This window comes from Ciconia boyciana, chromosome 3 (assembly GCF_034638445.1).
Source record: "Ciconia boyciana chromosome 3, ASM3463844v1, whole genome shotgun sequence".
Taxonomy (NCBI): Eukaryota; Metazoa; Chordata; class Aves; order Ciconiiformes; family Ciconiidae; genus Ciconia; species Ciconia boyciana.
Window position 1 is genome coordinate 104,965,273 of NC_132936.1, and position 26,548 is coordinate 104,991,820.

The 26,548-nt window shown below is 37.0% G+C and overlaps 1 protein-coding gene across 1 annotated transcript in view; it reads right to left on the reverse strand.

Moving 5' to 3' along the window:
* USH2A (usherin) overlaps nt 1-26,548 on the reverse strand; it is a 391,818-nt gene that overhangs the window by 126,468 nt on the left and 238,802 nt on the right. Inside the window, exons 38-40 of the mRNA XM_072858355.1 lie at nt 12,681-12,831; nt 12,366-12,508; nt 3,295-3,923 (exon numbers count right to left, since the gene is read on the reverse strand). Coding sequence (XP_072714456.1) covers nt 3,295-3,923; nt 12,366-12,508; nt 12,681-12,831 — 923 coding nt within the window. The remainder of the gene's footprint in view (nt 1-3,294; nt 3,924-12,365; nt 12,509-12,680; nt 12,832-26,548) is intronic.

Below are 26,548 nucleotides of genomic sequence, written 5' to 3' on the forward strand. Positions count from 1 at the left end.
TAAATATTTGCGCTCATGGTTTAGGGATTGGTTGCACTGACAGCTGAAAGCCTCTATTGATTTGCAACCGTGGCTTGGTAAAGGAGCCTCTTGCTAATCTTTCCCACAGTGCCCTTCCAATACTTTCCGCTCTAACCTGGGAGGACAGCTCTCTCTAGGGCAAGAGGTAATTAAAATCTGCCTCCCAAAGAGATGGCTTGTTTTCCATTCTCTGCTTAAGAGTTACCATCGTAGACGCTGAGTGAGATGAGAGCATTGTATAGCACAAGCAGATTCCACAAATTTGATTTGAACACTACACAGGTGATATATGCACTGCAGGCGTGGTGCTCAGGAGGGAAAGTATCCCTTTCTGGGACTCTCATCAGGGTTTAAAGGCACAAATGTAAAGCAATCCCAAACCAGATCCATCCTATTTCCACACAGGAGAACTTTTCAACCACGAAGAGGCAATCCTTGCACGATAATTCACAGTCGTTCTGCCTGTGCAACTAGCATACTTCTGGGATGAAGGGACACACGGGGTTTGCAGAGCAGCTATTCAGATCTACACCCTAGTTTGAAAGAGCAGGGCAAAAAACAAATGTTTTTAAAACCGGTGCTAACTTGTTCTTCTTGTAGTCTGCTAGTACAGAACAGTCACACAGGCCACAAGACAGCCTCAGCACCACAGCACAGCCCACTGGGGGGTCTCAGAGTCTTACTACTCTGATGTGAACTTGCCATAAAATTGAAGAGAAGGAAACGCCACCACCACTAGTGAGCTAATCCATTTGACAGACCTGTAAGAAGACTCACAAGTAAGATGAGATCCCAGTTGCTTCCTCTGGTGCTCCCACCTCCAAACAAGCAGAAGGCGAGAAAACCACTGGGTGCAGCAAGCCTTGTCCATAATCTCTTCAGTTATGAAGTGCAATGAGCTCTTCTGCACCTATAACTTTATTTCAATTTTTTGCAGATATCATAAATAATAACCATAAAAGCTAAAAATTTAAATCGCTTGCTGTCCTGGACAAGTAAGAAATTTTAAGACTTTTAAGATGTCTTAGAATCTTAGAAATCAGACACAAAGTAATGTCTCAGCCATGGAATACCCTCTGCATGGGAACTGTGCCAAGTATTCCCAACTCTCCCCCAATTATGATGACTATCAAATTAAACACCACTAAGGAAAATAAAATACTAGATAAATCAGAAGAATTTATGTCCGTATCAGCAAAGGATACCAATACTCTGTACACTGAGAGAGAGAATTTTTGCTGAAGAACAGATACTCAGAAAAGAGTATATTTGGAAAGGCATATACGTAAGTCACTTTTCTCAATTAAATGCTGCCACATTTTATTATATTGAACATTTTAAGCTAAATATTTAAAATCAAGAAAAACAAACAGTAAAACTGAGTCATGGAAATAAACACATCCAGGCTTCAGCATCTTTGACAGAAATTAGTCTTAAAAGACCAAACAAGTATGTGTCTCTAGGTGGGAAAAACAAGCCTGAGACTACAAGAGCAGCAGTGACACAAAATATGACCACCACTCATACAGAAGGTCATACAATGTAGACATTAAAGGGCTTTAAAGAGCTTTGAATGTTAATGATTGACTGGGGAAGAAGCAGGAAAAAAAAGCAGTTGAACTCTTTGTCAAGAAAGGAAAAGAAATTTAAAAAGCATTGTTATATTGAAATTAAATTAATACAGAGTGAAGACTGCACTGCCTGATTTCAGGTTTCAGAAGAAATAAATGATCAAACTGACTTTCAGTATTGGTCGATTACTTAATCTTGGAGCTGAGCAAAAGACAATAAAATTACAACTGAGCACACACCTCTGATCTCAAGAAAAGACATCCAGTAAAGAATGACAAGACCTCTGATAACTCACAGGCTTTTAAAATTAGGATTGGGTGTTGACTGCACTTGGAGAAAGAAAAAATATGGGTAAGATATAAAATTATTATGCCCTTATCACATTAACTGAAGCATTAAAGGTTGCAGTGACTTCTTCTTTGTGCTCAGAGTTGAAGCCAATGTGTAAAAGCTCATGCAATAAAATGTGGACACGCGTGTAAGCATGCCATTGAACTAGGGCTACTGTTTACTCAGCATTGCTGCTTCTGGTAAATCCATGGAAAATGCTTTACTATAAATTGTGGTGGATATTAAGATATATCTACAGAAGCACAGAGGGCAGAGTCCTGGAAGTAGATCGCCCAAATCTGCAATAAGCAGTCTGGCAATTCATCACAATTACTAGTGGTCGATCATTATTAATTCTTACGGTAACCATTGTACTCATACTGAACTCATTTGCTATTAACGTGGGGGTAACATGCAATTCCTTAGACATTAAAACATAATTTTAAAAGCTCAAGATTTTTTGGTCTAATGGTGAATAGCTTTTTTCATAGCTTAAAATTATGTGTGAACAAAGCAAAAAAATCAGCATTGGCTTACTGCTTAAATTCATACCCTCAGACTATTTAGACTGCATTGGTAACACCACTCTGTTTACCTTTTGAAAATACAATGTATACCAAAAATAATAAATCTAACAGATGAACTTCAATCTTATGCAAATGTCCTTTGTTTTGTGCTCTGGTGAGCAAGCTACTGTACCAATACTTTTGGCATTAGTACAAGACTGAATCCATGGAAGCATGTGTGTATTTACACAAAAGAGGCTTCTAAGCTACAAAAATCCCTCTTGTTTGGTTACACTAATTTCCCTTGAATGAAGTTTGTATGCAAGCCAAAACAATGGTAGTTATCCTGTCCTCTAGAGTTCATTCCCAACAGAACGATGTGAATAATTGAAAACTTCCTAGGTAGTCCTGTAAGACTCTTCTTTCGTAAATCAGGAGAACCATAATGCTATTTTTTTCTTCATTAGCTATTTAAAAAAGAAATCTGATAACTATATACAAGATTTAAGTACGTAAACCATCTTTTTACTTCTTAGCATTTTAATGAAGTCTTGAAATTTTGGAGAAGGTAGTAGGTCATTTTCTGATCTGATTAGGGAGTTAAAAGTAAGAATTCAAGTTTAATGTTCAAAACACGTCCGGTCTATAAGGAAGAAAACAAACTGGAGTATAATGCCAGAGGGTGGTGTAAAGGAAAAAGATGGAAAGGAATCTAATGCTTTTGAGCCAAAGAACAGACACTAATTATTCAGCTACCCCTGCAGCAACGAAATCTGTTGGCTCAGCCAGTAGATGTCTCTCTTAAATACACAGTTGCTACACAGAAAACATGCTAAAGCCATGAGGCAATGAGAATTATTCCTACCTTAACTGAATGCGGTCCCAACACTTCTGCATCAGGTGGCTGAACGCCAGCAGGTCTTGATGGTCTAGTGGTAACTTCTGACCACGCACTGCTGTTCGTGCCTCCATGAAGAGTGCTCATCAGCATTCTGTATTCAAATTTCTGCCAAGGGCTCAGAGCAGTACTCTGGTCAATGTAGCTCATGGACTGACTGAGAGGGAGAGTCACCACAGTTGATACTTGCTCCGTTCCTTTCACCCTCCTTTCTATCGTAAGGTTTTCCACCAAACCATTCGGGTGAGCAGGTGGTTGCCAGGATATGACCACAGAAGTTGGAGTGTCAGAGTAGAGCTCTGGAGCAGGAATACCCTCAGGCGCATCTGGAAGAGTCCGTATTGCTGGGGTCTCGGGTGAAAGAGAGCATCCTTTAGAAGTGCATCCTTCTACCTGAAACACATAGACTGTGTAAGGATGCAAGTCTTGTACAGTGCAGTTAGATCTAGTTCCCAGCACTGTAGCATGCAGTTGGCCATTTTGGTAAATATTATAATGAGTGATAATGCCATTTTCCTTTAAAGGGTGCTGCCAGGTGATGCTTGCTGCCCTTGCTGTAACATTCAATAGAAGTGGTGGATCTAAAGGCCCAGGTTCTGTAACAGGAAAAAAAAAAAAGGAAAGGAAAATTACTAATAGTCTGTGATTTGTAAAAGTCGGCATTAGCAATCAGTACTCATCAAATGAGTCTCAAAATGACAAAAGACGTTCAAATCTACCAAACAGCCTATTTCTTCAGAAACTGTAGGCCCAGCTATTCAAGGGATGAATACGTCTCTCTTATCAAAGGCAAGCTGCTCTGTCAGCGTACTTTCCCTCCTCTCAACCTTCCTCCCTCCTTCTCTGCATCTTTTTTCCTCCTGTGTCTCAAAAGCATCCTATCAATGGTGTTAGCATGTGGAGAAAGTGTACGGCTAAGTATCAATATAGAACTGCAGTTCTAGCTTTCGTTGATATTTTTCTAGAGTGCTAGCTACTAATTGCAACCAATGGCACAGGCATAACAAAGCTGCATATTTTACAGCTCAGTAAGCCCCTACTGCATCTCTCATTATATATTCAATATTTTACTTCATTCTGTTTATAATTCTAATCCATTTTTTGCAATTTATCTACTCCCTGTTAATATTATAGGTGATTTTTTACTGCGACTGTGACAGAAGCTGCCGATTTAGCTCTTTCACCTACTGATAAATAAACAATGCACAGATCTGACCTTTAGGTTAACAGGTTTTATGCTTGCTCCACTCAGCACTCTAACTGATTCAATTATCATAAAGGTTCAGGAGCTTCCATGAATACTGAAAAAGACCGACCATATGCCTGCATAGGTGTTGTGGAACAGCAAATACTCTGCAGCCCTCCAGAGAAATTCCTTAATTGTAAATAATTTCACCATGCGACACAATCAAGTCACCTTGAATGCAAAACCCTCAGCCTGTGGAGGCAAAGTGTTATTTAAGCTTTACTGGGCTGCGTTAAATTCTGCAATTTGAAGGGCTGTTAAGTTTTTCAATTGAAATTTCATTTAAAATGCAGGTGCTTTTTATTATATTGAGGCTTTACTGCTCTCTAGGTACAAGCAAGAACATGGTGCAATAACACAAATCTGGCTCAATCACTGATCAGTAACAGCTGTAATTCCAGAACATTTAGCATTCTTATAAACCACGTCCTGAAATCTATAAATTGCTACAGCAGATCAAGAAAATACTATATTCGCCCCCTATTCTGCCCATAGAAATTTTGACATTTATGAGATTTTTCTGTGAACATTACATTTTATTGAAATCTTAAAAAAAGATATACTTGGATTTAGTAATTGTTTAAAATAGCTTTAGGTTTGGGGATTTGGGGGGGGGGGGGGGCTAAGTTTCAAATGCTAAGGGTTGAAAATTTAAAATTCATTAGTGATTGTGGGTGTGCTAAGACTCCAGGACACACAACATAGCATATGCTGAATACCATGGTAGTCAACACCACCATCATTTAATTCCTAGCGAAGCAGTATGCTGTCCAAACCACAAGGGACAGTATCTCTATAGGAAGAATAATTTACTTCACTAAAAGTGAAATAATTCCTGACAATTTTTAAGTGGAAAGAGAGAGAGAGAGGGGGAAAAAAAGGAACCCTAGAAAACAATCCAGCACAATGAGTGGCTCCTTCTATATTTTAGAATAACAGCTGAAGCAGTCAGAAGTCCCGATTCTCCTCTGACATAGAGAGAAAGGTAAATCAGGATTATTCCACTGATGTCTGTGGAAACAGTGATGTAAAACTGGGAAAGCAAGCTTTTGCTTTTTTTTTTTTTTTTTTTTTCTTTTAAATTGGAAAAAGTAACAGTGTTTTTTCTTTCATTATATGATGCATCACAAAGCAACTCCATAAAACTCATCCATATCACATATCCTATTCTACTCACAGTGATAATAAGAATGGAGTTCTATATTTAAAGCTTGTGCACTCTAGGATTAATTTAGATCTCTGAATTTACAAGTATAAAAGACGATCCGCTGTAAAGAGCAGTTCAATTCTATTTGCATGTACTCCTGGGCAAGATCAATTAGGTCATAAGCTGGAACAAAATTTGATCCATTATTTAGACTTCACTGAAAGATGGAAAGGTGGAGGTGTAAACCTGAATTAGATGTATATTCTATAAACCGAAAATTTTGCTGGGGTGCAGGGGAAAGAGGAAAATTTGCTTTGGAATTGAAGACCTTGAAAATAAGTTGCTGCAAATTCTAGTTTAATGGGGGAGGGGAGTTGAAAGATATAATATTTACCACTGAGCTACAAACTCACATTTTACCTAATTATACCTCATAAATAAGCTATCACACTGTGAGCTTCTGCAGGAGGAAAAAAAAAACAACCCCAAAACAAAAATCCCCCCACGACAATCAAGCAGTTTGTTGTGAGGGAATGGATAAGGCTTTTTATTCCTACTGAATAAGTTGCTGGCATTACAGGTGAAACACGGTAATTAGTTGAACCTGTGCTTCAACCCCCCCAGAGTTTAGACGTATTCCTTAAGGACAATCTGTAATGTATGGGAGGAGCTGTCAAACTTAAACTTTGGGTCCCCCTAGTCCCTCCCCCAAAAAAGCGTATTTTGGTAGCTAGCATACCTACCCGCACATTCCCTACTGCCCTTTAAAAAGAGAGACTTTTAAGACTCTCTGAGTTCAAATAAGACGTTTGAGAGATGCTTAATTGGCCCCACTGGATGGGAAAGCATTAAATCCTGGTCCCCAACACTCATTCGGTGTAGCTTCTTTTTAAATGGCAAGCAGAATCATCTAATTCTATATACAAATCAACTAGCACGATACTGCTTGGTTGAAAGGGTCACCACAATTATGTAAAACATGAGTATTAACTATAATTGGGATAGTTTGCTAATACAATAAAAAGCTCTGAACATGAGAAAAGTTATGCTCACAGCAGTAGCTATCACTTTCTAAAGTAAGAATTCATGGATGAAATGACATGAAAAAGATGGTTATAAAATTTTAATGGAATGATAAAAGGCAAAAGTCAGCCTCTCAGCTGAATTCTTAAAATCCCTATATATCACAATCAGCTCCTTAACTGTAAAATCAATGTGGAGTATAACATGTTGTCAATGTGGTTGTCACTGGAGGGAAGACTGCAAAGTATGACAGCTACACAGCTCAGCCTGACAATGATGAAAATAAAATCATAAAGCTTTTTACACGGATTTAATTGTTTATAGAAGTAACTACTGAACATGGGAACAGTGGGCATCTTTTGCCTTAAGATTCGTAGTTCATATTTCAGACCATTTCATTACAGTATTAATACTAGAAGGTAGTTTCATTTTGGCAAATGAAATTATCTTTTATGGCAGGCTATTTTGCTCATCTGCTTCAAAAGTTCAGACTTGACTTAAAATGAAGGCACAAAATTGTCATTCATCTTTTTTAATTCCCTGACTAGAACCACATGTTTGTTTACTTATTGTACAGACTAGGGGAGCGAGGAGCTATACTCTCATGGATGTATTTTGGGGCAATCTATACTTTCATTAATACACTGAGACGTGTACCTGGACTACTGCCCTTTAAAGCTAATGAGAAATACCTGATTTGCTGGGAAACCCTCTCACTAAGCAGAATAGAAATTCTGTGCCTTTTATTCTTGAATCATTTACTCTTTTCAGGAACATGGACAATGAATACATATTAACATATTAACAAAATGTGGTGTCTTTCATATACTACCGACTGTATCCAGCAGAAAATCCAAATTGTGTAGCTCTGGGCAAAAGGGACCACAGGAATCTTTTATCATATCAGATCACAGAACTCAAAAGTCGTTAAGCTGTTCATGCAATGACATGCAGTCCATATGAACCCCTTCAAATACGTATTAAGAGCCGTCTTCAAAGTATTCAGACGTTTTGCCCTCTACTGCTCCAAATGCATATTGGTTCCAGAACCTCAGCCTACCAGTTAAGAAACTTCTTCCAATTCCTAATCTATAGGGATGCATGGGCAGTTTGTACTATTTATCACACGATCATTGTATCATATCTGCCACGATACTACTTCAGCTTAATTTGTTCTTCTGTCCTTTTGCTATTCACCCTGTCTTTCACATGACTTTCTCTTCCCTTTATCATCTCACCAGGTTTTGTCTTGTCTTGCTTCAGTTTCCATTTATCTTTCTTGAGCATGTGACCACATTCACGTCAACTAACTATGGATTAGTTTATATGCGTAAATTATATGGACCTAACTTACACACCTAAAGTAGGAGACTTGTCTTCTCAGACAATGAATATAATCAGCAGAGAAAGCAAGCGCTTCCAAAAGCCGAGAACTGCATCATCTACCCTCTTGTTCTGCATTGCCTCTCTCTATTGTCTACATAAGGAAGCTTTAAGAGAATGGGCCTCCTCATCCTGAAACCAAAGCTTTGTGGTAAGCATGCCAGAGGAGCACACAACAGCACTCTATATGATAGGACATATAGAGTTCTTGACACATACTGTGTGAACACATATAGTGTTCTTGACAAAACACTTCCCTGTTTTGTCAAGAAATAGCTCGGCTGATACATTGCAGGAGCTCTCTTTTTTTTTTAATTGCTTTTTTTTTCCTAGCAACTTCCATACATAATGTTCTCAAGTGACTGCTGTGTACTTTTGACATTATTTATTGTGAATAAACATTGGACTGGCCTATAACTTCTTTATACATAAAAGAGATGGACTTGCAGTCACTTATGCAAGAACTAAAAAATAAAAAATTGGACTGCCTGATAGGCAACTTGCAAAACCTTCTCTCTCAACTAGTGCAAGCCAGGCACTTATAAAAGGGCTTCAGTAAGAGCTCTCCATACTGGAATCATACACTGACCCACAGGACTGAAATGTAGAGAACACGCTGGTGACTGAGATGTCCTGCTGTACGCAACTCACTGGATTGCAGACGGTTTCTGGGACATTCAAAAGAAAAGAAAGGAACAGGCAGCTTTCCTCTAAAGTAGCAATTTTGCTAGCTTAAAACTTTTCAAAATCAAGATGGATTTTCTCAAGCACTAGAAAAAGCACCTTTCTCATTTGGGAACTATCCCTCTGATCAAAGATTACACCGTGTGGATTGCTACCAGCCAAGATAATTTTGCGAATCATAAAGCTATGCCATAAGAATGCAGCAGCTGCCATTGGGCCAGCTTTAGGTAACTATAACCAACTCCTTTACAGCTTCCTTCTCAGATAGCTCAAAGACTTGCCATCACAAAAGGGAAAACTTAACTGATACCTTCTTTTTTATATCTAGACAATTGTGTTTTATTTCTGAATGCAATGCATGAAATTCTGCTCTCAGTTCAATGGTACATACTGACCTCTCAGTTCAGTGGTGATTACATTGATTGCAAGAGAGTTATCTTAAATTCACATTTGAGTTACTGAAAGTAAGATCTAATCCAGAAAATTCATCAACTGTTTCTATTTCTCTGGCAGTAAATAGTCTGGTGCTATACTGACCAAGATCACTGGAACAAACATCTTCTATTAACACATGCTTAGCAGGTTTTAAAAAATTCATAGGATATGTACATTGTTGTTATCTGGCATGGGCAGGTTAGACTTTAAAAAATGCATGGAATCAGTTACTAGTGCCACACTCATGTAAATGGAAGTATTTGAAAATTATTTACAGCATTTTTTCTTGCATTAAAAAATACCCCAAACCTACTAATCTGTATATTAAGACATTTTATTATCAGATACAACACATTTTTATGGCAGCATTTGCTAATTTTTCCTTAATCATTCCTAATATCCTCCTAGTTTACTAAATATTTATCATAAATAAAATAAAATATGCAGATATATTGTGAAATCATCAGCTTGTATTAGTAGAGCTCCATTGACTTTAAAAGTGGATATGTTGATTTACATCTATTGCTATCAGGTGTATGTGCATATAAATGCACACACATGCATATATTTTATTCCTACAGATATTTTATGCTTTGGTGAAACAAAAAAGACATACATTGACTGCATTAAATTCAATAAGAACATGTGTACACACATATATTTCAATAGAGCAAGAGATATGGGAAATTTCTACTGTCAAATTATACTTTAAAAAGTCAAAGTCTATTGGGTAGCAGGCCCAGGAATTAAGTGTACTTCTGGAACAAGCTGTCAGTATAGGCAGTTTTATAAGAAACATATTGAAACCTTGACAGAAATACCACTTATACCCAATGACAATCATTCAGTCTTAAGCAATTGAGTTGAATACCCTTTCACGGACAAGCCCTCCACAATGACACCAAAAGCAGAGTCCTTTGTCGCCACTGCAAGTTGGGGGTTTTTTGTAAATTACAAGGGTTGTTGGATACTGGGGACACATCAGCATGTATTCTTTAGCAGTACCAATGCAAATGGAAAAGGACATTTTAAGGAAAATAATTTCCCCTTGGAGACATGGATTTTATAACTGAACTACAGAAGTTTATTTTAAGCTAAGGAACAAGATGCAGCACCATAGCTGAGGAGGCGACTTGTTTGTTAATCTCAAAATATTTTAATTGCATAAACACTGGCAGAGGCATTATATTTCTCTTTTCTTGTTCTTAAGTTTTCTTTGGCAACATCTACTTTCAATATTAACTTAAGGCATTTTTGCAGCCAGGTTTTGCAGAGGGTAGCATTTCATGCTAGTGCACAAAGAGCATCTAAATTCTATGCAGCAGGTAACTTCTACATACATGTTCAAGAAGACTATACAGGAATGCATGTCCTGTGTAGGCCTTCTGCCCTATCCCTAACTCTCAAAAAGAGAATTTGAAAATTCTACACCTACCACTTTGCACAAAAAATAATGTTTACATATACTAACAAGTGATGCCTTTTAAATACACTTCTGTGCTCCTCCTGTCTAAAAAGAAACAACACTATGTGAACTATCTGACCAGAGCTAAATAACCATTGCAATTTGAATAAAATAGTCATAGGAGACTGGTTGCATTTAGACCATGAATGTAGACAACTTTAATAATATTAAATAATATTATACTAATAACAAACAATTACAATAAAGGAATTTAATCTCAACGAAGATTTTCACAGGTAGATAACACATCTCCGGTATGTAAAGACCAAGTTCAGAACTTACTTTTATTAGGTAATTACTTATTGGTAACGTGTTCATAGAAGCATTTATACCTTCGGAGCTTAAATGGATTTATCGGATAAATTTCTGTTGTGAATTATTTGCTCAGCTTCAAAGAAAAATGTTTTACAATTATGGGAACACATGTTTTCTTCTGGGTGTTTTCTCAAGATAGACAGCTGTCCATTTAGAGAAGGAACTAAAATGAAGTTGAGTCACCAGCACTGAATATTTGCTACAACAATTGCATATGAGCATCAGGTTAAATTTACAGTCTGAAATGCAGATCCTATATCAGTGTGAAATAGAGTAAGACCACAAGGCACTTTGGTGTGAAGGCAGAGAAAGCAACATAGTAATGAAACCAGTAATGAAACAGCCCCCACCCTCCCTGCCTTTTCCTGCTCAGAATGACTGACTTTCTTATTAAGCAAGACAGACATAACAGGAAAAATCTCTTTAGAAAATACTTAATTTCTCTAAAATTTGGTACAATGGGGTCATCCATTACTGATTAAAAAAAAAGAAAAAAAGCAAGGAATATATTTGAAAACAACAGATTTTTCCAAAAAGTGTGCTATTAGATATTCTGCTACATTGTAAGAGAAAACTAATAGCTCAGTTTCTTAAAAAAAGCTGGAAATTATGTATTTTGTATATGTCTTATGTACAACAAGCTCAAGTTTTTTCATATGTTTCTGCTTACATATTGTATCAGGTGCAAAATCCTACCCTGCCAACTAAATGGCTGTACCTATATGCTGATACCTGTTTGTTAAATCAAGGGAGTGCCGAACAAATTATGTGGAGTGAGTCTGCAGAACATAGGACTATTAATGAGGAAAGTGATGGGATTGGCAATGACAAACTCAATTTCAGACCAGTAGATCACCACTTCAAATTAACAAAGATCACTGGGAATGAAAAGTTCTGTTCAGCTGTGGTACAGCTTAGGTATTCTCAACACATAGATAAGACAACTGTCATATACTATTAACTTCAACTTATTTTCTCTGATAAGACTGAAATCAGAATCAAGTCCCTGAATATAAAGGAATACCACTTACAAAGCTGTACTTACCAGTGTATCTTAAACTAACCATATATGAACACATATGCATGGAGAGATATTATATAAAGAAATAAGATATTACTTCACAAAACATATATTTAAATATTCATGTTTTATGAAAATGTAAGACAGCAGATACTTGATCCCTTAGGAGTTATTATTGCAAGTCAATATTCAGGAAGGAAATACATTATTGCTATTTAACTGAGAAAGCTAAATAACCAAAATAAATTATGTGCAATGGCAGCTGAACTGTTATTTATATTTTCTGCTAAAGGGAGTTAAATAAGATTGGACTGCTTACTGTCCTCTGCCGTAGTCATTGAAGTCCAGTTGCTATAAGCATTGCCATAACCATTGGAGGCAACCACTCTCATCTCATACTCAGTGTATGGCTGAAGATCTCCGACCCTGTGTTGTAAGGAAGCAGTAGGGCTGGAAAGCAAACTGCAAAGAAAAGCAGCATGAGTTACATCATTAAACATCCCAGCACCTAAAGAAAGACTAAAACATGACAAGTCTTGTAACAAAATCAGCCACCCTGAAGGTGAGCCATATTCAAGATAACGGGACTTTTCTTGCTCATCAGTTGATGGTGGCCTTGCTATGGTCTGCGTACTCTAAAATGTCACCAGCAGAATGCCTTCGCCGCATCTGGAGTCGGTAGCTGGGTGCGCCTGGGGCGTTGTTGCGAACTGGTGTAGACCAGACAACCTGAAGACTGGTTGGAGTGGCAGATGAAAGCCTTGGAGGCATCACGCCATCTGGAGCTGTCGAAAAACATGGATGAATTAGAGCAGAGAAAACCATGGAGAACATATGCCGGGTGGAAACAAAATGCTCCATATACTGGAAAAACTGTTCCTCAGGATCAACAGCAATGTTAACATGGTCCATTTAGTTTAACATTTTCACTACTGAACAATGCTATTTCTTTATTTTCTTCTTTCCAATACAGTTACATGAGTATCACTTTGCTAAAAGCAAATCTCCAAACACCAGAAGTAATTCAGAAGCAACATATTCTCTACCACCTGTTCAAATATTATCTACTTCTCCTTGTGCCTAGCTCTGCCACCCTGAGAAGTTAAAGAAATGCTCACAGAAATGTTACCCAGCAAGAGTAAAATTGATCAGACTTTTTGTTATTCAGATACCTTCTCACCCTTATAAATTAATAATAATTTTAAAAGAAAACAGCAGAAATTTTAAGAAAAAAAAGGTCCTTAGGTAGAAATCAAAATAGATTCACTGAAGTCTCAGTCTCAGCCCACTGTTTAGTTAAGGAAATTAATTTTTATGAAGTCCAGCAACTGCAGATCAAAATCTGTCAGTAATGATACCATCAATGACCTTTAACTGCTTCAAATCTCACTGCATGCAGTAAAAAGAACTATGCCAGTTTGCACCCGTGAGTTTATGGCTTTGTTTTTTTCTTTAAGAAGAAAACAATCTGTTGAAGAAACTTTCTGTATATAAACACATCTGGAACTTTTATATATAATGCATGTCTGTAGTCGTAGCTCTGTAGCTCTTTTCCAGAGAGTTAAAACACTGGAAAGTTACTGCCTTTGTCATTTAAACTCTTGTATAATAGTTTTGCTTTTCATGGTCCAGTAGTTACCATTTGCTTCTTTCTTTGGTCTTTCCAACAGAAATTTTTTTGTTGCTGTTGTTTTCTTCCTTCTCTCTATTGGAAAAAACAGTCTCATAGATCTGTAACTCAAGGTGTAGTTGTAAGTCTTGGGGCATAAGTTGTAAGTTGTAAGATGAGCGAACAGTATTTTACAGTAGGTTTTATGATTTTCATTTACCAGCTGTATATGGGGTGGTTACTAAGAGGAAAGTAACAGACTTTGTGATACACTATCTGAATCATTCTCTCCCTGAAACAGATGAAAGGATGGCATTGGCTCAGGAAAAAAGTCATCAGTCATATACAATAGTTTTTATTTATATTGACATATATATACAGAGATACATGAACTAGCACCTGGCTGTTTTACTCTGATTAGACATACTTATGACTGGGGAACTTCAAAATTCTTCAGCTGCAGCTCCAAATTGTGTTATGTAGAAAGGCACAAGACACGGCTTGTTCCAATCGAGACTTGTTCTCTTTCCCTTAAGTTCAAGGTCTGCCAGGTCTCCTAAGAAAATTTACTAAAAGCTGGCTGCAGGGGTACCTGAGTTATTACCAGGTATCTTACTTCTGAGAATTGGCCCCTAGCCCTGCAACCCTCCTATTTGTTTCAGGACAAAATGAAGTGGAACAGGATCTCCAGCTTCCCTCACTCCCTCCCCCTCCTCTCTGTTACCGTGAAAAAACCAACATAAAATTTTTGGGCTTGAGCCAGCCTGGCTGCCTTTGGATGCTCCCTCCTGCTGCTGTTATCTAGACCTAGGCAATAAGGCTCCAGTAAATCCCAAGTAAACTTGAAATCTTCCTGTTTCCAAATCCAGGAGATGTCTGAGACTAAGGTAATTCATGGTCTGCAAAGCCCTTGCCAACACCTTCAAGGCCAATCAAGAGCTTGTGAGCACCTCAACTCGGAGGGAAGAAGATGGCTGATTGAACTTGAACAGCCCCCAACATCCCTCCAGCTGAGCCATCAAAAACAAACATCTGCACACCAAATGCCTCTGTATGTGAATTAAATTTCACTCAGAGTAAAATGGAGAACATATATTTACCTCACTTAACATTATTCTGTTTAGCAGCAATGTAACTAAAGTTGGAGTTAAGTTGTGCAATAAGGGGGTTTAAATCTTATGGATGTAAAGTACAGTACTCGCAGATAATCACAAATTATTTTGGCATCCCTTTATAAAGTGATTCCTGAAGTTGTTAGCAGGCAAACTCAGCCAGCATGAGAAAGATGGCACAAATAATGTAAAAACTTTTATTAGAGGGTTTTAAAGCGTTTTCACAAGCTGACACTAAGAGAAAGACTCAGTATCCCTTCAAAGCAGGGTACTACCTCATTTAGAACTGAACTGTCTGTAGCTTAAAATGTGCTAGTTGTTTAAGTGCACACAAAAATTCTACACAGCAAAAAAAGCTACATCTAAAAATGAATCTAATTAGCTGAGCTGTAATTTGGCCAGGAAGCCAAAGTTCACATTGTTATTGAGGAGACAGTGTGAGCAACTCACTGAGGATGCAAAAGCGTTAAATTTATTTCCAGTTCTGTCAGGACACATCACTTCACCTTTGTCTTTCATTTCTCAATCTGCTAAATGGAGATAATAATACTTATCCTTCTTTGTAAAGCTCTCTGAGATCTACAAAGTAAAAGCTCCGATTAAGCTTTATGTATGTATAGCGGTGGTTATTATAGTGATACAGGAATGTTCATCAAAAAACAAAGATGTAGCTGTCTAAATGTCAATAACAATTCACAGTGCAGATGTTATTTTAATGGCGTAGGTAATCTCAGCTAAATGTTCAAATCTCTTCTACCAACAAAAGCACAGCATAGGGAAGAGTCAAAAATTTGGACAAATCTCTTCTGTGAAAGTCGACTGACCTGTAGAACAAGCCTAGCTGACTACTTTCAAACCAATATGTTAGAATATACAGCAAATTTATTTAATCTGAAAGACTTCCTCTAGCTCGCAGAGAATGTCCTCAGCTATGTGCTTCCAAAGGCATGGGGCAGGGGGGCAGGAGGGTACAACAAAGAAATTGTCAAGTCTCTGCTGAGTCATAATCAGAAAGGTGCTCTATTAAACTAATCATGCTTTGATCATTAAAACTACAGAGCACTTCCCCCCAAAAATGGTAATTCTAAATTGCGCACAAAACATCCTTTGACTATTTCAAACACTCCTCATCACCAAGGTCTTCGGTGTAACATTTCCCTCAGCTTAACCCTTTTTATCCGATCCATATTCCCGAGAGACTCCTCACTACTCAAGTAATAACTGGCAACTAGCAGTAATTCTGCTGTGAATTTCTCAACAGAAGAGCCATGTATCTATCAGCTTGATATATCGTCTGTAAGATGCAATGTTGCTCAAAAAGCTCCCCTCAAGCTTTAATATGACCCTCAGGGGGCAACCACTCCACTTGCAACCTACTGAATCAACATCTAGCCCAGTAAATCCTCACTTAGCAGGGCAGAAAGTCACGCTTTGTATATGAAGAGACTACAAAGGCAGAATAAAATATTTAATCAGATGTCAATTTTAATCAAAGAATTAATAAACAGCCCCGCAAAATAATAAAAACTGAAGACTGTTTCAAGCTGACAATGATATATTGTATTCCAGATACTCAGGTACGTGCAGATGAGTCAAGAAAGATCTGATCCCTGCTCTAATGTGCTAAGCAGCCTTTGAAAAGTGTTTCAACTTCTTGCCTCAGTTTCCTTATCCTAAACAACACATGCGGTAGTAGTCAGCTTTGTAAGTATTTGTTTATTTTAGAACAGCAAGCATTGCGTTAAATGATTGTGCTTAAATGTTTACTCTATGTTGAAAGCCTATTTGTCTGAGAGGTATTCATTATATTTACCATAAGGGTATATTTGAAATTTAAATTTTCTGAAAGTAGACGACTTTAAGGAGGATTATTAAAAGTGAACTATCATTAGGACAATAAGTTATTATTTACAAAAATGTCTGCACTATTAATCTTTAGTAAGAGGAAGAAAAGCCAGTAGAGCTCGATTTGATATCTATCAAATTGGTGTAAACTCACACCAACTTTGAAGTGAAGTGACACCACTTTTAACAGCGATCAGATATACTGGCCCTGCTGTATGCATAATACCTGCAGATAGGCAGCTAGAAGAGTTTGGAGCTATGTAAATATAGCTCTACAATTTGCCACATCTGCGTGTGTAAAATATTTAGCACAGATGATGCATTTGCATCTTACAGAAATATTTTTCATACACATGTAGGCAAATGATAACTGCAGGTATTTAACTACAGAGAAGGAAAATAGGCTCTCCACAGTTTGTGCCATAACAGCAAGGAAAAGTTTCAGTCAGACTGCCTTTAGATGAATGTCTCGCTCAGTCATGCCTACTCTCACTCTTTTCCAGGTTCAATTCACAAACCCCATTTCTTTATCTCATTGCAGTGGTTGTTTAGATACTCCTGATTCATTTTCTATTTTAGGTGCCCATACTGAGATCATCTCATTACGGCACTTTTTATGGCAATATGTTCTGCACATTGACATTTGTTTCTCCTGATTTTCCCAGGTATGCCTGTTATCTACTTGTTTGCTCAGTCCAGATAATTCCAGTCATTGCACTCTCCATAATTCTCAACATGGCCATGTGTTTTTGTTTCATTTAACCGAAAGACAGGCCATGAAGCTGGGCCATATGTCATCACTAGAAGGGCATGCTAGTTATAAACCTTTATCTATTGGTAAAGCAGAAGATTGCTTTTTTTGTTTCTTATCTTCACAGGTTCATTGAAATTTACTCCAGTTTGGTTTTTAACCCTCTTTTCCCAGTTATCTTTCCTACTCAGTGTATAGCAAATGCACACAGTTGTTCTTGATTTTTCGTTTAATATATATGTTCAACCATGTTGTTTTCCACCTACTCAATGCCTAAAGAATGCATATTCTTGGATTTTCTTTTTAATTTCATAATTTCACTGATATATGTTTTCAGTTACAGATATATCTCCATCTAATAATACATATACCCAGGAAAACGCACCCCTTACTCAACACACATCCATGCACTTTGGAACACACAATGTGAAAGGCCCATGGTGGCCTTCTTGCTTGCCCCTCTCTGGCACATGGGGCTTGGGAAGAAGGGAAGCTGCGCTATGGGAAAAAGCAAGTAAAGAGGCATAAAGGAGTAGCTTAAAGCCTCCGTAAACTTCCCAGTAAATCCAAACCTGTTCATACCTCATGTTTGTGAAATTTTCTTTTCAGAAGTAAAACATAAACAGGGTACAGAAATATCTTGTTCTCTCTTCATGATCTATCCTGTTTTATACATCTGATCTCTGCTATAATAGCAATTTCATTTGAAAAGGAGTGGCTTTGTAAATCTTTTCACTTTTAGCATTAATCTTCAATGTTACTCGTACTTGTAAGGCCCAAGATCACTCAGAAAAATGAAAATAAGAAGTTTGAAAAATCTTAAACTTATCTGTATCTGGATTGAGTGTGTAAGCTCTAACTGCAAATTTTCCTCCACTTGCACTATTTGGTATTCCAAGCTGCAGAGTACAATTTTAGTAGGGCCCTGAAAATCAACTCAGGCTTTACCCCATGACCTGCAGACCTGAAGTTTAAAACAATTGTCTTTTGAAATCCCAGAGCAGGCTTACTTATTCCTCATTAATACTGCTCTAGCAAAAAACAAAATCAGACCTCCCCCTCCTCTTAATGAGCTTTTCTTCATGTACAACCTCGACATCTGCAATCCAGATATGGGTCTCAAGTAAAAATACGTGTAAGAGATGCCCCTTTCCTAAGTGTTATATTTTACTGAGGTCAACACTATAAAAATGTTGTATAGATTTGTCACCTTTACCTTTATATAAGAAGTAACCTGCCTCACGCTAGATAGAAGTTTATCCATGTTACTCAGCAAGAACTTTGCTAAACTCTAAAAGCTACAAAAGAATGCCAATAAGCAATTAGCTGAATGATTAATGATTTTAATACCTGTAATAAAGACATTGGATGGAATTTATAACTGCCCAGTAAAACTAATTATTCATCAGAGTGTTTAAAAGGATGCCTAGCCAATAACTGTCATATCACAAAATTAATTTTAAAAAAAATACTATGAGGAAAAAACATAAGGATTGGTATTACAAAATCAGGCAGAAACCACAATTTAACAAACAGCTCCTGTGCATTAATTGTGACTGGTTACTGAAAAATGAAATGTCTCTGTGAAGTAGCTTTGAGAAACTATCAATCAGATCTGCCTCTTTTTACTTAGGGGAACAGTTGTGGCAAGAGCAGAGGGAACAAGATCCTGTCTATCTTCATGCAATAAGCTTCAGCTTCCTGCATGAAGCAGCTTTAGAGAAGAACTTCAGGACTTTTTTTTTTTTTTTTTGGAAAGGAAGAAGGTGAAAAAATTTGACATCATCTTCAAAATCTTGTAGCTTCCCTTACAATTGATATCTGCAGGCAGAGAGCTATGACCAGAGATACGTATGCTAGCTTCCACATTGATGGCAACATCTCTGGTGAGAGTCTCGTAGACTGCTGGCAAGGAGATACTTGGCTAAATTGAAGTTTCATTCTTAATGTTGATGGTACAATTTCAAAGAACTGCAGGCTGGCTTTTAAGCTTTTTACTTCATGTTTGAAACTAAACAGTTCTTAGATAGCTCTGGAAATAGGAGATTCCCAAATGCAACAAAAAAAGCAAATTATATCATTGATGGTTGGGAAAAGGTCAGGGAAGAAAGTTTAAACCTATGTAGCTTAAAGAATAATAGAAGAGCAAAGGGATAGACGTATAGGAATCTTCAACTTCATAGAAGTTTTGCAAAGACAAGGAGAATCTCTGTGTCCTGGGAAACAGGACATACAGTAATGGGATTAAACTGCTGCAAGAAAGATTTCAAATCTCCATCAGACTAAAGAAATGTTTTACAAGAAATGAGACAACTTATGGTTTTGAGGAAAGAAGATGCACGAGATTATATCCCGATGAACTCTTTTTCAGCCTAATAATTCAATGAAGGGGACTCTAACATCATAGGTGAAGAAGGAACAAAGAAAAAGGAAAAGGCACAGAGGTGGTGATGTTACAAGAAGTGTATGCCTCAGCGTGAAGCATAAATTGTTGAAAATTAATTCTTAATATTGTTTTATTCTCTGACTGAAAGCAAAAGGATAACATAGGATATTCAAAACCAGAAAGCAGCATTCTACTTGAACAAGTGGATATGGTTTCTGCAAATGATTGTTGCTATATCTCCACTCAATGTGGCAAAAGAAACTAAGAAAATATAGCAACCTAACTGAATGCTAAAGAAAGTGAGATATTAGAAAAGATGTGATTGTTCTTGTTAAATAAGAAGTCTCCTGATTCAAATGCTAGCATTATGTGCAGTCCTGGAGTATTAATGTGCCAGTGGCCTGTTACTCATAGAACAGTCTACCCTGCTGGCAGAAAACTAAAGTGTTACCTATCGATGTGCATTTTGACAGAAGCATCAGTTTATATACGGCCTAAATGTACACACTGGAGAACAATGCGGGTTTGCAAATAAATTAGATCTGCAATAAGATTACCTGTAGTTATTTTTAATCCATAAATTTCTCTGCAGTGCATAGAGGATGGTGTGGAATACCACCAGTTCTGGTGGAATCCAAGCTTGAGAGTGTCCATAAATAGAAAACAGATCTGACAAGATGACAGAGTAGCTGGTGTTAGGGAGCCGCTACACACAGTGGGTGGTGCAGTCTTATTATATCTTGAATGTCCTACAGGTATCTGTGAGATCCAGGCCACTGGAATACCTTTTGGCCACGAAACAATAGAAGCCATAACAGATATTTCCCCCCTCAAATTTTTTGCTTATTTGCAGAAAGAGGAGGAAAAGAGGTTTCCTCAAAGTTTCTGCTCCTAGTAATCCAGGCAACACAGAGCTGGATTTGGTTCGCTGCTGCTAATTAACTTCTTTATGCCATATGTGGTAATCACAAAAACCCCTTGTCTCATTGTCAATGTCTTTTTATAGGGAAAATGGGAGGTAGGTGTTGAGAAAGAAGAAAGTGATTCTTCCCACCTACAGTTGTCGTCCCCATCCCTCTCATCTCCTCCACAGACAGCACGAGCAGAAAGTCTGACTCTCCAGCATGCCTGGAGGAGACCATCTCTCTATCATGGCTCTGCCAAACCACTGGACCCCTTCAAGCTGCCACGTCTTCTCCTTCCCTTTCTGTAACAGAAAAATGTGCATTCACACTGCCACATTTCCAGTGGCATTTACATGTTGATTTGAAATGAATACTATATAGTACTATGATTTAAAAATAGAACATTTAGAAAAAGAAAGTCAGTATTGTTGAATAATAAAAGTAAAATCTTAGTTATAAATGAGGAAAAACAATGACCAATTGTTTATACCAATAAATAAACCATTCTTCACAGCAGACTCGCATATTAAGGGATCAGATGACTTTATCATTACTGGGAATTTCAAGGTTGCAAAGACCAAGGCACTGCCTCCTTGGGCGTGAGGACATTTGGATATCTCAGCTGAGGATGATATTCCGTCATTAATACATCTCATTACAGCTTTGGTTTTGGTTCTAGTATCCTGATGGTACTGATATAAAACAATACTAAAGCTACAAACATAGCTGGTCTCATTGTGTTTCAGATTTTGTGATGTGTTCATGGTATGATATTCCCACAATCGCTGTTCATACACCATTGTTTTCTGCAAGGATCTTGCAGAGTTTCCGAAAGCTTTTGTATATTCTAACTTACCCAATCTTCTGAAATATATCTTTATGAAATATATGTATATGACATATGAGAAAAGCAACTAGTTCTTGGATATTTTGTTCATATATCAAAAAGCACCATAGGAGTGCACTAGGGAATATGTTGTCAAAGAAACCATGGAATTTTATCTTCTCATTTTCCATTTTCTCTAAGGTGTAGGTGCTTATCACAACAATATCAAAGTGTCTTCTATGTCAATGCACTGAAATAAATATATTCCCACTGAAAGTCATGAAGGAAATTCAGAAATTGGGAATGTACAAAATCTCATAAACATTACGAACTCTAACTTTACAGACTGAGAGTCTCCTTTTTGCTTGCAAGAAGTGCTTTCACCTAAAGACAGTGGAAGTCATGCCCTTAAAATACTGAGCATATAATTCTTTGAAAATTTAACTCTTACAGTTCAATCAAGTGTCTTCCAAAATTTTGCTCCTTGGCAGTCTTTTTCAGTACCAACCATACTCTCACAAATGGAAGTTTAAAAAAAAAAAATCATTTACTGCTTTGCTCCAATCTTCAAGCTATTAAAAAGCATATTATCTTTTCCTGTTCACCTGAGTTGGACAAGGAAAACAAAAATATCAAAGCAACAATACTTATTAAGTAGAAACTCTGGTTTGTGTGTTATCTTAACCTGCTTCTCAAGTCACTCTAAGGCATTCAAAGCATATAGCCTTTGAAGTAGCCTATACTCTCTAGTTTTCTTCTGCAAAGTACAGCCTATGTCAGGTTCAGACAAAATACCAAAAATGACTGTATATTTTATTAAAAGCCTATTTTTTCCTCTCTCTCTCTTTTTAACAAAAGTCTAATTTAGTTGTTGTTCCCTTAGGTACAAAGTACACAGTTCATAATTCATTTGATATAAAATGTCAGTTTAGATTTTTGCACTTCTTTGATAAATGAGAAAAAACATGTACATTTCAATTTCCTTCTACGAGGTTTTACTAGCAGAAGCCCCCCTCCCATTGTGCTGCTCAAAGACCTTTGTGTTAAATTAAACATCAAGATTCAGAAACTGTAGGGAATGATATTTCCAAGACATACAGTACAAATATATGAGACTGGGAAAAAAGGTAATGATTTTTCCTACCAGTAAAGTGAGCTCTCCCAAAGAGCATCTTTGATCCTTGAATTAGTTCTCAGTTATAATTTAATATATCAAAACTGTCAGCAGCTTTCCTTACATTTAGACATAAAGTGATATAGTCAGCTCCACAAAGAGCAAAATACAACATTCAGGGGCTTGCTCCCCTCCCAACATGTGCTTGTGACTCTAAAATTCATCAATATTAATGGAGAAAATCTGTGTACATCAAAGGAGATGGCAGAGAATTAATTTAATTGTATCTGTCATCATTAACAGTATGGAGTGTTTTTTCCTATATAACCAAATCCTGCCATTGATCAACACGTGAAACTCTCAGGGGGGTAATCTGCACAATGGCAAAGAGCAGAATAAAAAATTTAGTTCTGGAAATAAAACTATTATAATTAGGAAAATAACAACAAAGCAGTGTATATTATTCTCTTATGTAACACATGAAGCCAAGGCCGACAAATCTGAACTATCACATTTACAGAGTAAACAAGAATTCTTATCACTTCTCAAAATTGCCAACTGCAATGCTATGGCTGTCACTTCATGTTACAGTCTAGTTCAACAGCTGCAGTATCAATAAATTAAGCTGTATTAGAAAATAGCAATAGGATCACATTCTGATGCTCATGCTGAGTATCAGCACTGATGAACAACGTATGTCCAGATCCACAAACGGACAGAACTCAGGACCTGCTCCTCTTGCCCTCTTTGCTGCTGACACATACGCTGCCTCACCCTGACCAGAGAAGTGTCTTTAGCCCTGGGTTACAATAGTACCTGCTCTGTCTTCTCCCACAGTAAATAAAACTTCTCTTTTTTTTTTTTTTTTTTTTCCCCCATAGTAGTAGAGTTTCAACAGGACAGATGGGCAGTATTCTGCCTTCCTTGCTTATGAACCTAGAGATTAGTATGCTGCCCAGCAAGAAGGAGATGGGAATGTTAGTCAGTTTAGGATTAATAATCTAGATCTTCTTTTTTCAGCCAGTGCTCTAACAGAGATAAGCTATGACAGAATATGAAAGGTGACACCTCCGTTCCACCTAACTGTGGCAAAAATCCCTAACTGTTTCAATTGACAGAAATATGATCCAGGTGTTATTCGCTGAAGCAAAATATTTAATATTTAAGGTGAATAAAAAGCAATTCAGACAAGCCTATTCACACATGGAAATAATCCGTGCAAAATATACAGTTGACTTATCTGTTGGATAGGGTAAAAGGATTACAACCTTTTATACCCGACCCATCCACATAGCAATGTTCATACAGCATTATTAAGTAGCTACTCATCAGTTAATGTCCTGTTCTAGATACTTTTAACAAATAAACCATTTATACGAATTAACTCTTGGCTTCGTTTCCTCAGATAATGCTGAAGAACACATAAATCCACTGGAATAGGTGGAAGTGTGTCAATATACAACAATGAATGATCTGTTCCGAAGTATTTTTACTGAAAAGACCTTGGCTACTGTCTTCTTGTTCAAAATTGAGTAGCCTAATTGATTAAAAGTTTTAGTAACACCATCACGTTTTAGTCAAACCCAAGCCAGGCTGACTGTGTTTTGCCTTATATGCCACAAGACATGTCACAGCATTTACTCCAATCTGCACATACAATTCACCATATGTTGAGGTAAAGGAAATACCTTGGCAATACTTACTCTCTACAATGCAGATTTTCTTCAATCTTTTGACAAAAAGTAAAGAGGCAGGGAAAACTTCCTCTCCTTTGTTCGTTTTTAAAACATAGACTGAAAAGGCTAAATCTTCATCACAGAAAATTTACAGCTGCTTAATTCAGATTACGACCATCAGAAACATCTTGTTGAATTTTTTGGACAGCACTATCAATTTCTTACGAATAACCCTCTCAAATAGGCTTCTTAGTATGTAAGAGCACTCACAACTTCAGTGGAAGGAAAAATAGAGATGAGAGAAGTATTCTTTCTTTATATAATGCCATCTCTTCACTCATTCAACTTCTTTTTTTTCTACATGTTCTATTTAGAGCTGTTTAGATAATCTAAAATCTAAAATCAGTCAACCTGAATTCATGTCTTTTCTATGTGCACAGTGGCCGCATTCAACTACGGTGACACCCTTCATAGAGAGGCAATCCCTCAGTCTAAGCTGAGGGACAAGAAGAGAGGCTGACAAACTTTCTGACATGTATATTATACTTCTCAGCATGAGGATGAATATAAAAATCTCTTTTACCTTCCCTTGCTAACAAATGCCGGTCTTTCTATCTATCTGTAAAATGGGAATAACAATCCTCAGTCACTTCAGAAGCCTACTGGAAAGCTGAACTAGTAAATATTTGTAAAATTCATAAAAGTAAACATGTCCGTATACAAATGGTAAGAATTAATATAATTCAATACTGGACGTATCCCACTGTAACATGAAATACATGAATTCCCTTTCTCTCTTATTTTACTAATCTGGAATTAATCTAAGAGCATAGTATTTCTTTGTCAGAAGAATAACTAAGACCTGCATACAGATCCAAAGAAAAAAAGACAAAAATCCAGCATGTATACATGAACATGCATATACTAATATATCATACACATATTTGTGTGTGTGCATCTGCACATGCGTGCAGACACAAAAAAAAATGTTCAGGAAGAAAAGCACAGTGAGGAAAAACTGTCAAATGTCAGGAATCACTAAGGGCTATAGAGTTTTATAACAGAATAGTGATTTGATTCCCTCTTACAACCTTTGTTGTAAGAAAGAGGGTAGCATACAACAAAACTGCATTATAGGGACACCAGAGGAGAAACAGTGACTCTAATGACCGATTCTCACTCAACCTCCCTTTTCTCTTCCTTTCTGTCTTTATAGAGAAGCTTATTTCTCCTTAGGTAGTCAGTCAACTAGCCCAAAGATAACTGCATAGATGTGACCTAATGAGGAGCACTATACTAGGAAAAAGTAGGGAAAAGTCAACTTAAAACACCATGACAACAAATAATTAACTGTATGGAGGAAAAATATTTTAATTCTGCAAAATGTTTTAAGAATTCAGATAGAAAGCTTAAGATTTTTTAAAGTTCAATTTCAGATTTATTTCCAAGCTACACAGAAAACTCCTAAATAGGAGTTAATAGGAGTTATTTTTAACCATAAAGGGAACCAGCAAAAAAAGCAAAAGCACTTTTATGGCCATGATGTTTAAGAAAGATAATATCTGGTTTTGTTTCCAGCTAAAGAGAGGAAAAGAATAGTGATTTGATTCCCTCTACATTTCACCCTCAGAAAGTTCTTAAGAGACCCTTAATTTTTCCCCCCTTAAGCCTTTTTTTTTTTTTTTTAAATATGAAAACCTGACAAATATGTAACAGGGTGACAGAACTTTGCTGGAGGCTTACAGAGTTCATTGCAAACAGAGGAACTTCAAAGCTTCCTCAACTGTGCAAAGTACCTCAAAAAAACCTTGCCGCTTTACTCAAGTGCTTTATGATCAGCAGGCTAACTTCCATAATCTAGATGCTTCAAGTGCAGAAAATACAGAATGAAATGGGAAAAAAAAAAAACAAAAAAACCAAACCACCCCCAAAACAACCCACAGACGCATTTGCCTTTGCTGACAGTTAAAGAAAATGCTATTTTATTCTGGAAACCATAGGAGCAGGAGTTGTCAAAAATAAACATAATAAAGTGAGCTTTTTAGAAAAGCAGTGCAAATCATAGTAGCAAAGTAACATAAAAATTGATCCAATTTCTAATACTTGCATATATCTGGAAAATGGTTCAAATGACAAAATTCATGGTGTGATTTTTCAAATGTCTTCTGCATGTTTCCACTAGGAATTTCAATGTCATTTTATTGTAGAATTCCTTCAACAGAAGAACCTAATTTATCACATAAAGAATGTTGACTTTAATTAGAGTAGTGGACAGTCT